Source organism: Helianthus annuus, chromosome 11, assembly GCF_002127325.2.
Source record: "Helianthus annuus cultivar XRQ/B chromosome 11, HanXRQr2.0-SUNRISE, whole genome shotgun sequence".
Classification (NCBI taxonomy): domain Eukaryota; kingdom Viridiplantae; phylum Streptophyta; class Magnoliopsida; order Asterales; family Asteraceae; genus Helianthus; species Helianthus annuus.
The window spans coordinates 169,180,889-169,196,722 of record NC_035443.2 but is presented as its reverse complement, the minus strand read 5'-3'; the positions used below and the strand labels follow the sequence as shown (position 1 = coordinate 169,196,722).

The 15,834-nt window shown below is 35.8% G+C and overlaps 2 protein-coding genes across 4 annotated transcripts; one reads left to right on the top strand and one right to left on the bottom strand.

The window, feature by feature from the left end:
- The first annotated feature begins 1,674 nt into the window (after positions 1-1,674).
- Positions 1,675-3,655, top strand: LOC110890945 (60S acidic ribosomal protein P2). The gene is made up of 4 exons (XM_022138586.2): positions 1,675-1,780; positions 1,919-2,007; positions 3,139-3,365; positions 3,455-3,655. Exons 2-4 carry the CDS (start codon positions 1,920-1,922, stop codon positions 3,479-3,481), a joined length of 342 nt encoding a protein of 113 aa, XP_021994278.1. The 5' UTR covers positions 1,675-1,780; position 1,919; the 3' UTR covers positions 3,482-3,655.
- A 5,337-nt stretch (positions 3,656-8,992) lies between these two features.
- Positions 8,993-15,212, bottom strand: LOC110890946 (histone deacetylase 9). Of its 3 annotated transcripts, XM_022138588.2 has the most exons (15): positions 14,953-15,212; positions 13,971-14,083; positions 13,756-13,873; positions 13,114-13,188; positions 12,811-13,030; positions 11,870-11,933; positions 11,691-11,783; positions 11,494-11,602; positions 11,344-11,393; positions 11,166-11,256; positions 10,976-11,046; positions 10,598-10,696; positions 10,389-10,455; positions 9,432-9,485; positions 9,189-9,328 (listed from the first exon to the last, which is right to left on the bottom strand). In XM_022138588.2, the coding sequence occupies exons 1-14, from the start codon at positions 14,987-14,989 to the stop codon at positions 9,454-9,456; spliced, it is 1,239 nt and encodes a 412-aa protein (XP_021994280.1). In that variant the 5' UTR covers positions 14,990-15,212; the 3' UTR covers positions 9,189-9,328; positions 9,432-9,453. The 3 variants fall into 3 exon arrangements, with proteins under 3 accessions (XP_021994279.1, XP_021994281.1, XP_021994280.1); XM_022138587.2 differs by lacking the exon at positions 9,432-9,485 and having other exon boundaries at positions 8,993-9,328; XM_022138589.2 differs by lacking the exons at positions 9,432-9,485; positions 13,971-14,083 and having other exon boundaries at positions 8,993-9,328; positions 14,953-15,211.
- Between the last annotated feature and the right edge of the window lie 622 nt (positions 15,213-15,834).

Sequence of the window (15,834 nt, the reverse complement as noted above, 5' to 3'; positions counted from 1 at the left end):
TGAATAGTAATTGTTGTTGTGGATATACATATAATTGGGCTAAAAATCTGAAATAGTTCAAAAAGGGTGGTGTTTTCGATATGGAGTGGTACTTATGTTCACATTTGGCCATTTATTCCTGGAATAGTCAAGCAAGTACATGTATCTAAAGATTGTGTGCTATGGTTTAATGGCCCATGCTATGTTAGCGTCTTAAACACCCCCTAACTACATAATTTTAAAATCAAATCAATGCTATGACATTATAGCCTATTGACATTTTAGAGGTGGGATAAGGTCTTAGGGAGCATTAGGTCCTGTGTTTGATTTACACAAGAGGGTTTTCATCAGATTTATTGAATTTCTCCCTGAATTAGTGTATAGGCATTATTGCCTAGTGGAGATGGATATAATCGGGTGGTTCCGCTGATGACACGATGATACTCCAATGATCCGTCAGTTATTCAAATTTGTCGTTCAAAAAAAATCAAATCAATATTTAATCTCTCTTTAACATCCTATTGAGCATATACCCTATCCTCACATCAATCAATCTTTAAGCTTGTGCACATATTGTTATTCCATTTATTTTAATATCACACATTTGTGATATCTAGCCCTTGTGAGTTGTTATATATTTGTTAATCTTGTGCGTGACTTGTATGATCTGAGGGTAGTTGATCTTGATACTTGATGTGCACATAACATTAGAAAACATTACGTACATATTATATCTTATTGAATGTGTATGTATAATATTATTCACCACCACACTGGATTTAGGCACATTTTGTGGGTCAGTTTGGAAAAAGAAATTGAGAATTAGTGAAAGCCTTGTATGATTTGTAAAAGATTAGTGATAATCTATCAAAAGAAACCCATTAGAACAAATTTTCTAGATCCGCCACTAACACCATGCAAAGATTATCTCCGTGATCAAGTTTAAATGATTAATTTTTATCATTTGTGTTTATATATCAATGTATAATTTTTATCATTTGTGTTTATATATCAATGTAAGTAATCTAATTATTATGTGTCTAGTGGTTCTCAAACACGTCAATTAATCATGATAAATTAAGTTGATTAGAACTCAAAAATACTAATCACCTTATCATGCTTGAGCTTGCAATTTGCAAATGAAAGCTCGGTCGAATTTTCAACGTGAAATTTTAAAGTCAAGTTGAATTTAAGCGTCATTTCTTTAATTGGATTGGCTAGTTTTACGTTTTTTTTACCGAGTTATACTTTCATGTAATCATTTATAATTTATAACAATTGCTCGTTAAGTAAATTATATGAAAATATGATTATAGTTAGAGGTGTACAAAACTCGGCTTTGGCCCAAACCGGCTCGGGTTGTAAACCGGTTCATGGTTTTTTTACCCTGGACTCAAATCAATTTGCCCTAAACCGGTTCTGGTTATAAACCGATTTTAAGGTTGAAAACCCCAACCCACTCAAACTAATTTGGACACATGTTCAAACCAGTTTGGAGTGTTAAACCCATTTTTTTGGATCGGACCCAAATCGGTTTCGACTGGAACCGGTTTTTGTAGCTTTTCTGGGATCGGGCCCAGACCAATTTTTTTGTACACCTCTAAATTCATAGCATATAATAAGCCCATAAGGTAACTATAACAACCCGGCCCATTTAAAACAAATGGGTTGTAGCCCACATCAGAGTTTTGTGTCACAAACCTATATAAACACTCATATAAATAAAATTAGGGTTTCAATCGGACTGCTAAAACCCAGTCGTCTTCAACCGTTACAGAGCGTCTTCTTCAACAGATTACAGGTATTGTCCTCTTCAATCCATTGCTAGAATCAGTAGATCCACTTTCATTGTGTAAAAAAACGATATGATTGTTTGAACTTTTAGTGACGATTTTGTGACGATGTGTTTAATTGAAATTTGTGTTGTTTGATGCATCAGAATGAAGGTTGTTGCTGCTTATTTGTTGGCTCTGTTGGGCGGTAACACGTCTCCATCTGCTGATGATTTGAAGAACATTCTTGGTTCAGGTATGGTTAATGATTTATAAGTTTATTTGTAGTTTGTGTATGTATATTTGAATTGGTTGTTAGTGTTATTGGTTTGTAAAGTTTTGAATTGTTACAATGTGAAACCCTAATTTTGTTGATTGGTACCTGATTAGTTCTTATTTTTTAAAAATATATGATTTATGGTTAAATAAAAAAAAACCTGAAAATAAGTTTGAAAACACAGCCAAAGAAGGCATTTTATTCAACAAATTATAATATTTTTATTTGAACTGCCTCTACACGTGTTTGTTTATATGCAAAAGCTTCGAAAACATTGTGTAAAATATTTTTGAGTAAACTTCCGTTTTGCTCCCTATGGTTTGGTCACTTTAACGGTTTTGCCCCAAACCTTTAAAAATAGCCATTTTACTCCCTGATGTTTTGGTTTTGTTGCCAGTTTGCTCCCTGCGGGGAGCAAAATGGAAAAACAAACAATTTGGATGGAGTTAGAGGAGGGGAGCAAACTGGCAAAAAAATTGAAACATCAGGGAGTAAAATGACTATTTTTTAAAGGTTTGGAGCAAAACCGTTAAGTGACCAAACCACAGGGAGCAAAACGGAAGTTTACTCAATATTTTTTTTCTATGTAAAAGGGATTTTTTACTGAATATTTTGCGTGTAAAATTAGTGGTTCTTCGTTTCCCCGCTTTTTATAATTTCCCATTACTTATTTAGCATCTTGAATTAACATGAATGTTATTGAATAAGGATTGGGAATTAGGCGTTGTTTTGTGCATTTTTAATGAACTTAAATTTGATAAATGGTGACATGGTTGTGGAGTGTTTTCATTTAGGACTTAATATTTTCTACTTAAAATTTGATTTTTTGTCTTTTGTTTTTTGGCACAAATGGGTGATCTTTATGACTCCATGTTATTTAGTACTGATCTTGAGGTTTATTTTTTCTGAACTTACTTGAGAATTTCGTTTGTTTTAGTTTCTGTTAATTGTAACGAGTGACGTTTCTTTTTCTGTTCAAATTTTAGTTTTGATATTTGTTTAAGCTATGGGTGACAAACTGAAACCTTAATTTTATTGTTTGGTATCTATTTAGCGTTCAGTTTTACAAAATATACATGAGTGAAGTAACATTTAAGTTGTAAACTACAGTTGGAGCTGATGCAGATGAAGATACAATAGAATTGCTACTAAAGGAAGTCAAAGGTAAAGATATCACAGAACTAATTGCTTCCGGAAGGGAGAAGCTGGCTTCAGTTCCCTCCGGTGGTGGTGGTGTTGCAGTTGCCGCTGCAACTGGTGGCGGTGCCGCACCTGCTGCTGCCGCTGCTGAGACAAAAAAAGAAGAGAAGGTGGAAGAGAAAGAAGAATCTGATGATGTAAGCTTCTTTTACTTTGTCTTTGATCTTGATTCATTTTAGTCGGTTATTTTGGATTATTCGCTTACTTTTTTTGTTTATTTTTTCAGGACATGGGATTCAGTTTGTTCGACTAAGTGATTCAGCCACCGTGTGAGAAGCATGCTTTCGTTTTGTTATGTTGGTGTATTTTCGCTTTGTTTTGTCATAAATTATTGGTGTTTTCTAGACTTTGCAAAATTTTTGGGGTTCCAAGTTTTGTTAGTTAAAGATATTATGGTTGCACATATTTCTAAAGTGTTTTCAAGATACTTTTCTTTTTGTCTTTTCAAGATTATTTTCAACTATCTTTTCCAAAATTTTAGGGAAATTACTTTTTGAGTCTCTGTGTTTTAGTAGTTTTAACTAGTTGAGTCCAAAATCAAAAAGTTTAACGACCTGAGTCCCTATAAGCATTTTCTTTAACCATTTGAGTCCTTTTGAGTCCAAATTTTAACCTTTTGAGTCCAATTTTTGGACTCAAATCGTTATAAAATGAACAAAATTGGACTTAAAACGTTATAAAATAAATGGCTAGGGACTCGGGGCGTTAAACTTTTTGATTTTGGACTCAAGTGGTTAAAACTACTAAAACACAGGGATTCAAAAAGTAATTTACTCAAAATATTATTAACCTAAATCTGTACTTTGTCTATAAAATTGTTTTAAAACCAAAAAATTTTTGCTGTTAAAAAATAAATAAAAATTAGGAATAATGGAATTTAATAATCCCAACTTTCACTAGTTGGCCGGCAACGGACCGAACTTCAAAAATAACCACTGGCAGTCCCACCTTTTGACATTTTGTAAAACATTGGACGTTTGCTAACACCGTTATAACTTTGATGATGTGGCAAAAATTTTTAACTGAGATGATTACATGGCAAGTTGACTGATTATGTGGGCCTGAATTTAATAATGTGGCATTTACAATTAATTAACACTATCTAAATAATATCTACAATCAATACTTAAGACTTCACTACTCTCACTATCATTCAGACCACATAAAATTCAAGCCCTAATTTCATCCTCTCTCTCGCTACGAAGAACAAACCCTAATCTCTCTCACTATCGATCAAACAAACGAAGAAGCGATCATCATCAATGGCAGAAATCATCAAGATCAACGTATGGACTGGTGGGACACTCGAAGTTGCAACTCCGAATATGAGGTATGTTGGTGGTAAATCCACACTTTTAAGCTTAGATGTCGACAAGTTGTCGTTTTTTGAGCTAGTAGACTATGCAATGGAGTATGGTTCATACGATTCCAAGGATTTTCATCTTTATGCAATGGAGCATGGTAGATTTAGCAGGTTAGCTAGTGACAAAGATGTCATGGACATGACATTGTTTGTAACGGATGATGAATTAGTTGATGTTTATGTTCAAATGGGGCCAATAACAAACCATCAGGCACAGTCCAGTAGCCAGCCCAATAATTCTGAAGCCCAACCCAATAACTAGCCCATTATAAAGCCCAGTTCACAGCCCAGTTCTTCTAGGTTAAGCATGAGCCCTAGTAAACCTATAAGTGGTTATAGGAAGTCTACTGCAGGCAGACTTGCATCTCCAATTGCATCACCAAGCAAGAGTGTTAGGTTTGCTGAGCCCCCTGTAACACTTGAACCAATTGAAACAGAACCACCTGCTTCAACACATGGTGTAACAACTGAGGAAAGTTTGGATGAAGAGGGAAGGTCAGAAGATTCTGATTCTGATGATGTGAACTATGAACCTGATTTGGTTGATGATGGGACTGACAAAGATGATGAAGAGTGGTTAGGGTCAGTTACTGCAATAAAAAAAGCAAATAAAGAAGAAGTTGTGTCTAAACAGAAGCTGGTTGCTGAATGTTTAAAACAAAATGATGATGTAGCATGTAAGTTGAATGATGCAGAGTGTTCTCATGTAGAAACATACAGCAGTTCAGTTATGAAGATTCCGATGGTGATGTTCCAACACCAGGAGAAAGTGAAGAAGATGACATAAGAGGTAAGAAGCATAGACAAAATGTTCCTATTGTTAATGAGCAGACAAATTGGAGTACTTTTAAATGGGTAGTTGGGATAAGGTTCCCCACTAGGGATGCCTTCAAAGATGCTGTGAGAAGGTATGCTGTGTCAAATGGTAGAAACTTGGTCATTTCTATTAGTAACAAGAAGAGAGGTGGTAGATTAGGTGTCAGTTGTGTGACTGGGTGCCCATTCAAACTGTTCTGTTCATTTCATGAGGGCAAGGGTTGTTACATGGTTAAAAGGGTAAAGGATAAGCATAATTGCCAAAGGAATATGTTAAAAAATCAGGCAATTGACTGCTCACTTTATAGCAACTGAGTTCCTGCAAGTTTTCAAGTCCAATCCTCAGTGGTCAACTAAACAGTTCCACATGAAGACCCTAAGAAACCTGGCAAATTGACAAAGCATGGGATACAAATGACATGTAGCCACTGCAAAGAAAAAGGCCACAATGTAAGGAAGTGCAGTTCGAAGGGTAAGGCTAAGGTTGGTGCAGCTGATGGAGAGGAAAGTGGGCCTAAACAATCAAGGGGTAGGCCAAAGGGGAAAGCTGTTAAGGTGAAAGTTGCTGTTGGTTCTAAAAGGAAAAGGGCTAAGTCAAAGTCAAAGGTTATCGTTGTTCAATCAAGCCAACCATCTCAGCAATCAACTGGTTCAAAAAGGGTATGCAGGGGAAGGCTGCAGGGGATGGATGCTTAGTTACTGAAGATGTCATGCTATTTTGCACAGTTTGATCAGTGAATCTTATATGTTTATGATGTTCATGCTTTTGTATGTATTAACTTTGTAACTATCTTGATGTGTCTCTTTTGAACAACTTCTACTAGATGCATCATGTATCTTGTGAACATCTAACTTATGGGATCATTCTGTGGCTTTAATGTTAATAGCTGTTATGTTGCAGCATTACTATCTACCTTTGGTCCAGTTTTGGTCATTTTTTGTGTGTCAACATGTATGGTCAGTGATGAGTTTGGTCAAATTTTGTTAAGTTTTGGTCATTTGCAGGTGTTGCTTGTAGTGTGTATATGCAGTGGGATGTTTTGGTCATTCTTTTGTGTTGGTTTAAATATGGTCAACATGTAGTGTGTTTGCACATTTGTAATGTTGGTTTGAATGTGTTCCGAACAACCACAAAAAACATAGGCGACTAACACTTTGCATACAATGGCAACAACCAAAATAAGTTGCATTACAAAATCATTAGGCAACAACCACATAATACAAACACTGCATACATTTCTAGGGATTCCCATTTCCTATCACAAAATACTAACAATTGCCAAATGTTTATCTAAGAATTATCCAACTTCCTATCACAACAATGGCCAAAAAGAGCAGATTCTTCCAAGTTGACTTTTTATTTGCAAGTTGCTGTTTCAACATCTTGTTCTCTTCCTGCAATTTGAGATTCTCAATCTCCAATTCTTGTTCATTTCTTCCATGTTCAATACGGAATGCCTTGATGTCAGATTTCCACATGAAAAATTTGCAGTCTTGTTTCTATCAGAAGATAAATAACCAAGTTAAACGTGAAACTAGAACCAAAAAACCCTAATTTAACATACTAACTTACCGGCCATAAAGCGCAACCATAAAATGCTTCCCCACTTTGAGCACTTCTTCGTCCAGCAACCCTAGATATGGCTAGGATATCGTGATTGCAGTACACATTTCCTTCTATATCGACTTTGAACTTTTTAGGGTTTTTCTTGGTACCAGAGGTTGAAGACGATGAGCAGCTGAGTTCCATCTTATGTTTGTTTTAGGTTTTAGGGTTTAATTGGATTATATATGAAGGCAAGGAAAGATATAAAATAAATAAATGTTATTATAAATGCCACATATTCAAGTTCAGGCCCACATTCAGCCATGTAATCATCTCAGTTAAAAATTTTTGCCACGTCATCAAAGTTATAACGGTGTTAGCAAAGGTCCAATGTTTTACAAAATGTCAAAAGGTGGGACTGCCAGTGGTTATTTTTGAAGTTGGGTCCGTTGCCGGCCAACTAGTGAAAGTTGGGATTATTAAATTCCATTATTCCTAAAAATTATACAAACTTCAATAAGTATCTTCGTTTTCATCACCATCAATGGCTTTCACAACGTAGCAAGATTACAGAAAACCTATTGTCTGTTCTCTGTGTGTTTGGAAACTTCTGCAGAAACCTAGCTGCTTATGAGACACTGATTTGGTTGAAAGGTTTCCAAGTTGCAAACTTGCTATTGATTCTGCTGGTTATCTTTTGAGGTTTCTTGCATTGTTCTTGATTTTAGAATTAATTTACTTTTATTATGTGTTTGGCTTGTGTGTTACGTCGGGTCATAGCTTGTTCATGCGAGCCAATTGATTTATTAAAGTTTGAGCGGATTTTGACAACATGAGCTTGCTCGACTAAAATTCGTGTATGGTTTCGGTTAATGAATAGAACTTACGACCCAGCCAAAATGTCATAATTTAAACTAATCTTCCTAATGACATCTGTGTAAGCTCTTCTGACCGTGCCGCGCGGACCACGCGCAGACTGTTTGTTTTTGTGAAGACGTTTTATTTAAAAACGTCTGCGCGAGCTCTTCCTGGTGTAGACTTGGCTTCTAAGGTCTGCAGAGAGTTCAACACCACCACTTACCACCGCCCATCACCACCACCACGACAGTTCACCACCACTGTTCACTACCCACTATCGTCCACCGTCCATCACTACCACCGTCCACCACCCACTACCATCCATCACCACCACCACCACCACCGTCCACCACCATCACCGTCTACCACCATCACCGTCTAGCAACACCAGTTTATTTTAGAAGTCTGTATACATTAAAAAAAAGTAACCTTATTGCAGATTATAAAGGTATGATTCACCTCTTCTTCTACAGATGCGGTCCACAAACTGCAGACATTTTACCTCTTAAAAAACAAACAGCACCTAAGTCTTATATAAACGATACAATCTCTTGTAAAAGGTTATATTTTTTAGGAGATAAAAATGACTTGTGTAGAACTCTAAATAAAGTTGCAATACTAAGAACACTCACGACTCTTTTTTTTTTATTATAATTAAACCACCAACAAATTACAAGACACTAAACCCCTATTTATACTAAATATTACTTGATCACCAAGCTAACAAATCTTTTTTTTTAAACGGCAAATTTGGATCTTTGACGGACCACTAGAGTATCATCATGCCACCAGCAAAACCACCCGATCATATCCATCTCCACTACGCATAATGCCTATACACCAATTCAGAAGGAAATCCAACAAATGTGAAAAAAACACCTGGTAGGAATCGAACACAAAACCTATTAGTCCCAAAGCCTTATCCCACCCCCAAAATGTCACTAGACTATAATCTATCACGACTAGACCAAGACACGTAAATACGTAATCCCTAAAATTAAGTAAGTAGGTATACATTAATTAAATCCCTAACTAATCAAGATTAACCCAACATCTTTATATATTAATTTTGTATTACGATAACATCAATTTAGAACAAATAGACCTTCTTAGTTCAAGGCTTTAGTTGTGTTTTGGATTCCTTTCTATCAAAAAAAACAAAAAAAAAAAACAAAAACACAAAAAAGGAAGTTGGTCATCTCTTTCTTTATCAGTTTGACACTTGTGCAAGTCATCCACACATGACAAGAAATCTGCATACAAGTACAACTTATATACAGCTATCCAAAAACAACATAAATTACAGCTTTTGTTGTTAGCTACATTGTAATTTCAACCCGGTTCAAATGAACCCTAATTTTCTAACATCTAGTATGTAGCCCTAAAACAATATGCAAAGGTCAATCATTGTTATGACCGTCAATGCGAGTTCTAAACATCATCCATGTTATGATCGTTGTCGTTGTCTCCTTCGTAGTATTCATCATCACGTTGAACTTGTTTGTCCCGTGTATGCTCTGTGAGAATGAAAAGCAACTATATGAATTATGGGTAACTTGGCCCAGTTTGGATTGTAGTTTAACACTTAACGGGTTAATGGGTAAAATCAGGAAACTTAACCTGTAACGGAACGGGGTGGAAGTCACCAAAATATACTTTCAAAATGTATACAACCTTGTAAAATATTTTATTAAAATAAATTAGATTATTATTGCACTAATGTAGTTTTTGTGATGATAAATAAAATATCAACTCTTTATAAAAGTCAATAAATGATAGAGTTAATTGCCCGGATGGTCCCTGTGGTTTCATGTTTTTTCACATTTAGTCCCCAACTTTTGAAAATTGCAGGTATGCTCCCTATGGTTTGTTATTTTGTTACTCGGATAGTCCCTGAGTATATGTCAGTTAGTTTGGAAATAGCATGTATGCTCCCTATGGTTTGTCATTTTGTTACTCGGATAGTCCCCTGAGTAAATGTCAGGGGACTATCCGAGTAACAAAATAACAAACCATAGGGAGCATACCTGCTATTTCCAAAAGGTGGGGACTAAACGTGAAAAAACATGAAACCACAGGGACCATCCGAGCAATTAACTCTAAATGATAAGACAAAAAAACTTCATATGATCAGGGCAACCCAGCCCGTTTCAGTTTTACTCATTCTGATCCGTAGGCATGTAAATGAACCGATCGTTCATGAAGTTGTTCAGTGGAAAGTTCTTTTATGTTCGTTTATTAAATAAACGAACAAACATGAACGCATTTTTTTGTTCATTTAATTAAACGAGCAAACATAAACACATGTTTTGTTCATTCATTTATGTTCATGCACGTTCGCCAACTGTTCATTTAGGTTTTAAACGAACGTAAACGAACACACCCATTTGTAATGAATGAACATGAACAAAAAAAATGTGTTCGATTGTATGTTCGTGAAGGTGTACGTGTTTGTGTTCGGTTAAAGTTAAATGAACGAACGAACACGTTCATTTACATGCCTACTGATCCGAACCCGTTTTGATCTCTCCAATAAACAACACAAGTATTGCTGTTTAGGGGGGGTTTTGTACTTACGATCGATTCGTTCATCAGGGTTCTTCTCATCTTCGTCAAAATCAGGAATATAGAAATCAGGTGGAACCTGCAATATTTAGAGAAACAAGAACAGATTTAATTCAATCTTTACCGTTAATCCACATAAAAAATTCACATTGTTTGGGTTGGGACACCGCTGAAGAAGAACAGTCAACTATTCAGTCAACATTAAAATTTCCGTTAATTACCTCTTGCATCTGTACGCTTGGAGCATGTTGAATGCATCGAAGATTTTCTAGAACTTGCATCTTTATAGTTCCTAGGTATGATTTGCTATTAAAATTTTCCTGTCAAACCAACAAAAATATAATTACGATACGAGATTAATGCAACGAATCAACGCAGGTAATCTTTTTGTAAAGATTGGTAAAAGTGATTTTGAAGGTTGTATGTGATAATACTAAAACAATATCACAACAACTTTGTTATTATAATTTTTTTTAATAAAGCGCGTTTGAAGGTTGTATGTATGCATTAAAACAAAATATACTTTTAGCTGCTTTAAACTTGTTTGAACCAAAATGATAAAAAGAAGAAAAAGAAAGAAAATACAGGAAATGACATACGATATGAGCAGTTGGAATCCTTAACGAACACTCCGGAGCGAAATACTTGATATAATCATTATCCGGGATCTCTGCATTGTTCACACATTTTTAAGGTAAATATATATAATAACTAAGCAATATGGTTTTAATGATCAAATTTGAGTAAATATATGAATTTTTTGAAAAAAATTATGAAAAAAGTATATACCATCAGGAAGCTCTGTATCTAAAAGCACTCCTGTTTCAACAGTCCAGCACCGAGCAACGTTCTCTTTGGTATATCCTCCACCTCCAGTTACCTGCACAAAAACCTTCGATATTAGTTTCTAATACACAAAATTAATAATACAAACAAAATTTATTTAAAAATACTGAAATAGACTTACCAGCAGAGGCAAACCAAATTTTTTTACAATCCTAACACATTCAGCATGTCCTGTAAGATATTCAGAAGCAACAGAAAACAAGTATTACAACATCACTCAATAATAACTACGATAACCGAGCAGGTTTTGATTACAACAAGACTAGCGCACCGTCTATAGAGAGGTTGAAGCAGCCTAAGCGGTCCCCAGCGAGCGAATCTGCTCCACACTGGAGAACGATCACACCCGGTTGATATGTTTCAACAACCTTTGAAATTATCTACAAAATGAAAAGATGAATAAAATTATAAAAACCAGCCCCCACACCATAAATATATATATAAAAGATATCGAGCTTTAAAACATACTGTTTTAAACAAACGTGTAAAGCTGCTGTCATCTATGCCATCCTTTAAAGGAACGTTAATTGCATAGAACTTTCCTTCTCGCTCCCCAATTTCCTACAGAATCAAAATTATCAAATAGATACATGAGTATCATTCTAACACGGGCTTTATAAGAGTCAGAAGTGTAGACCGTAGGATACCTTTACATCACCTGATCCGGGAAAGAACAGATTTCCGTACTTGTGAAAACTTACAGTCATCACCCTAAAAATTTAGCGCATAATATAGTCAGAACGAGTGCAAAAAACGTTTAACAGTAATTACATAGCATACTGGCCAGTCACCTGAATTTCAAATATGTTTGTAAAATATCCCAATTAAATTTATGAGTAAAATGCCATTTACGTCCCTAAGGTTTGACCAGGTTTGAAATCTTGCCATTTTCATCTGGCTCTGATAGAGATCAGATTCTGATTAATAGGAATATAGATTGGAATTGAAATACAAATTGAAGATAAGCAATCACCGAAGTGATCCCAGGGCTACGCCCTCTCTCACTGCACAAACGCAGGAGCCCTAATCGATCTAACAAACTCAATCCTATCTCTAACACGCCTTATTCTCTATTACTTATACTACCCCCATATTACACTTTAGCCCCTTAAGAATACCTATAATTCCCTCTCATAGCAGATTCCCATCAGGCTCGTTAACTCCACCCATTTTTCTCTGCTAAGTCAGGTTTTTTACTTTATGTAAAAAGACCAAATACCCTTGAAAAAGACCAAATTGCCCTTTAAGTTAACAACAAAGACAGAAGTATCCATGACTTAACGGAGAAAAATGGATGAAGTTAACGAGCCGGATGGAAATGGCAAGATTTTAAACCTTTTGGATCCAGATGCAAAAAAACAAACCTTTGGACGAAATTCGCAAAACTGGCCAAACCTCGGGGATAAAAATGACATTTTACTCTAAAAATATGCTCTACATACATTGTTTGAAAACGAAAAAAGGGTCAAAGAATACTAGCTGAAGCAACTTATCAAAGTTTTTCAGTTCAAATTTTGATCAACGCTAAATGAATCTACCATACATATCTTACCTTCAATAAAATTACAGAATACGAGATTGTTGTTACCTGTCGGTGAAGTAAAATGCTTCTTCTACACCATCACCATGATGCACATCGATATCAATATACAGAACACGTGCGTGATACTTTAGAAGCTCCAAAATGCCCAACACTAAATCATTGATGTAACAAAATCCCGATGCTTCACACTTTTTAGCATGATGTAATCCCCCGGCCCAATTTATGGCAATGTCACAAAGCTGATTATTTAATCTTCGTGCAGCGTCTGCTAGCAAGCATTAATAGTTAAATACAATGTACGCATAAAACTAGAAGTTTGAATGTAATTCTCGTTAACATGAAGCTTACCGATTGTTCCACCAGCATATATTTGGCAAAATTCAAACATGTCATCAAAGACGGGGCAATCTTCTCCAAGTTTAACTACGTATAAATTATGTGTTAGATTTTAGATATACGTAACAGTAAAAAAAACAACACTGAACGCCCTTTAAATCACGCATTAAGAAATATCTAATTTGTATAAGAGTAAAATTCCATTTTCGTCCCTGAGGTTTGGCCAGTTTTGCGACTTTCGTCTAAAAGTTTGTTTTTCCGCATCTAGACTTAAAAGGTTTGAAACTTTGTCATTTTCATCCAGCTCGTTAACTCCATCCATTGTTCTCCATTAAGTTAGGGGTATTTCTGTCATTTTTGTTAACTTAAAGAGCAATTCGGTCTTTTTCACTTCATGTACAAGCATTTAGCATAATGTACAAGTATTCAAAATACCCTTACTAAACAAAAACAAGTAGGTAAAAAGACGAAAATACCCCTGACTTAAGAAAGAAAAATGAATGGAGTTAAGGAGCCGGATGAAAACCGCAAGACTTCATACCTTTTGGATCCAGATGCGGAAAAACAAACCTTTGGACGAAAGTCGCAAAACTGGCCAAACCTAAGGGACGAAAATGACATTTTACTCTTTGTATCACCAAACAAGTTTCTTACACTTTGCCATTTCTTCTGGAAACAAATGTTGTGTGTCGGGGTTTATCCGCTGCAAGAACTCCACATAATCAGCCGAGTGAAACTGTGCTAGCTCAACCGGATATGCCTTGTGAGGCCTCTGAATTAAAAATCACACATTATATTATATACTATCAACAGAGCACATCAACTTCATAACCAAAAACCAAGTAAAAGACCATAAAAGTAAAACTAACATAAATTTCCATCTTTTTGTGAAGATCATACGAGAGCACCAAATGATGAGTCATACATAACCGATGCGGCTTCATTGGATGGTTTGGTCCAAAGTAAACATTACCAACGTCTCCTGCAAAAGTCGATCACCCTAATTTTCACAATTGATTGAAAACCAATTGACCAATTCTACTCAAACAATCACCTCTCTTACACGAAATGTAAACTATTTTCATTCATTTTTCCTTCTAAAACATACAGCTACCTCAACACCCAACACCCAACAGTCAACAAAGTTCTAGGGTTTGATAATCAAAAGCTGATTACCCTAATTTTCACAGTCAATTCTCAATTTGACAACCAGTTTTAGCAAAACAATCACATCTCATATACGAAATGTAAACTAATTCATCCATGTTTCCTTTGAAAACATACAGATACCTCAACCAGGGGTGCAGCTTCTACTGGGCGGGAGGGGGCGGCCGACCCCCCCCCCCCCCCAAACGTTTCGCTCATTAGTGAAGAGTATGTAGTTTTCGTATAGAAATTTTTTGGCATATACGTATTCGACCCCCCGGTCTTATGTAGTGGATAGTATTTAGTTTCCGTATAGAAAATTTTGGGTATATACGTATTCGACCCCACGTTCGGAAATCTCAAGCTTCGCCATTGACCTCAAATGTCAACAACACACAAAGTTCTAGGGTTTGATGATCAAAAGCCAAACACCTAAATTTTCACAATCAATTCTCACTTTTATAACCACTTTTAGCCAAACAATCACATCTAGCATACGAAACATAAACTGTTTCATTCATTCTTCCTTTTAAAACATACAGCTATCTCAACAGTCAACGGTACATAAAGTTCTAGGGTTTCATATCATCAAGCAAAAACAAAACTAAAACGATACAGTATAACTAAATCAAATATCGCAAAAGTACTGTCTCAACATCGATATGCACATATACGGATGAAAAAAATGAAAAACGAGAAATATACCATCGTAGAAGTATGAAATTCGATCTTTTGACCGCATGTTATCGCTTATCGGTGAACGAAACCGGATTTTCAGATGAATATTAGTAAGGTTTTTAAGTAGTGAAGGTTAAAGTCGTCATTGATGAAGGTTTTCCATAGCTGTTGAGAGCTTTGTTGCTGTGTAACAATGGCGGATGTGAGGATTTTGGTTCGAAGATGGTAGTCAAGTATCTTTTGGCATGTTAGAACTTTTGGTCCCTGTGATTTCACATTTTGTAACTTTTGGTATTGCGTTATGATGTACCATATAATATAATTCTCGTCTTTTTAAATTGTGATGAACTACAATGGTTTACTAGCTAGTCTTACGGTATTTTTATGTGATTAACAATAAAGAAGAGTCATGTAACAGAAGTGCTTGCTATTTTAGTGTATTATTGGTTAGAAGGTGGGGTCAGTTACCTTTATAAGTCTATAGCATGATGAAGCCAGTGACTCGTATAAGTAAGTAGAATGAATCAGGAGATTGTCATGCAATAGAGGGCGTTGTAGGTCTTAGTAGAAGGCCATGTGTCAAATATTATCAAAGTGGTTCAAGTCTTCGGATAGCTTGTGATCCCAAAGGGAGAAGATCGAAATGAAACCTATTTGGTTTGGTTGTGGGGAAAGCACTTGTGATAGAAGCTAAAGATGGCCACAACTCGCAACCAAAGTCAAGTCTTAACGTGACTTTGTTCGGAGACAACCATAAAGCTAAAGAACATGGATCCTTGTTCCCGAGAGTGTTATGGTAACACGAAGCTGCAAAGATATACATGTGCTCTACTCAAGCTGATTTCCAATCTAAGGGAGAAAACTCAACCGACCGGTTCATATTGGTTGTGGAAGTCGCAAGTTTAACAT

Bases quoted from the DNA above. Each gene is read 5' to 3' on its own strand.
- LOC110890945 (XM_022138586.2), top strand. From the start codon at position 1,920: ATGAAGGTTGTTGCTGCTTATTTGTTGGCTCTGTTGGGCGGTAACACG. The intron at 2,008-3,138 runs GTATGGTTAATG...TGTAAACTACAG, and splicing joins GAAGAACATTCTTGGTTCAG to TTGGAGCTGATGCAGATGAA. The intron at 3,366-3,454 runs GTAAGCTTCTTT...TTATTTTTTCAG, and splicing joins AGAAAGAAGAATCTGATGAT to GACATGGGATTCAGTTTGTT.
- LOC110890946 (XM_022138587.2), bottom strand. From the start codon at position 14,989: ATGCGGTCAAAAGATCGAATTTCATACTTCTACGATG. The intron at 13,874-13,970 runs GTTAGTTTTACT...TTTTTAATTCAG, and splicing joins ACAAAAAGATGGAAATTTAT to AGGCCTCACAAGGCATATCC. The intron at 11,047-11,165 runs GTATATACTTTT...TGAACAATGCAG, and splicing joins AGATACAGAGCTTCCTGATG to AGATCCCGGATAATGATTAT.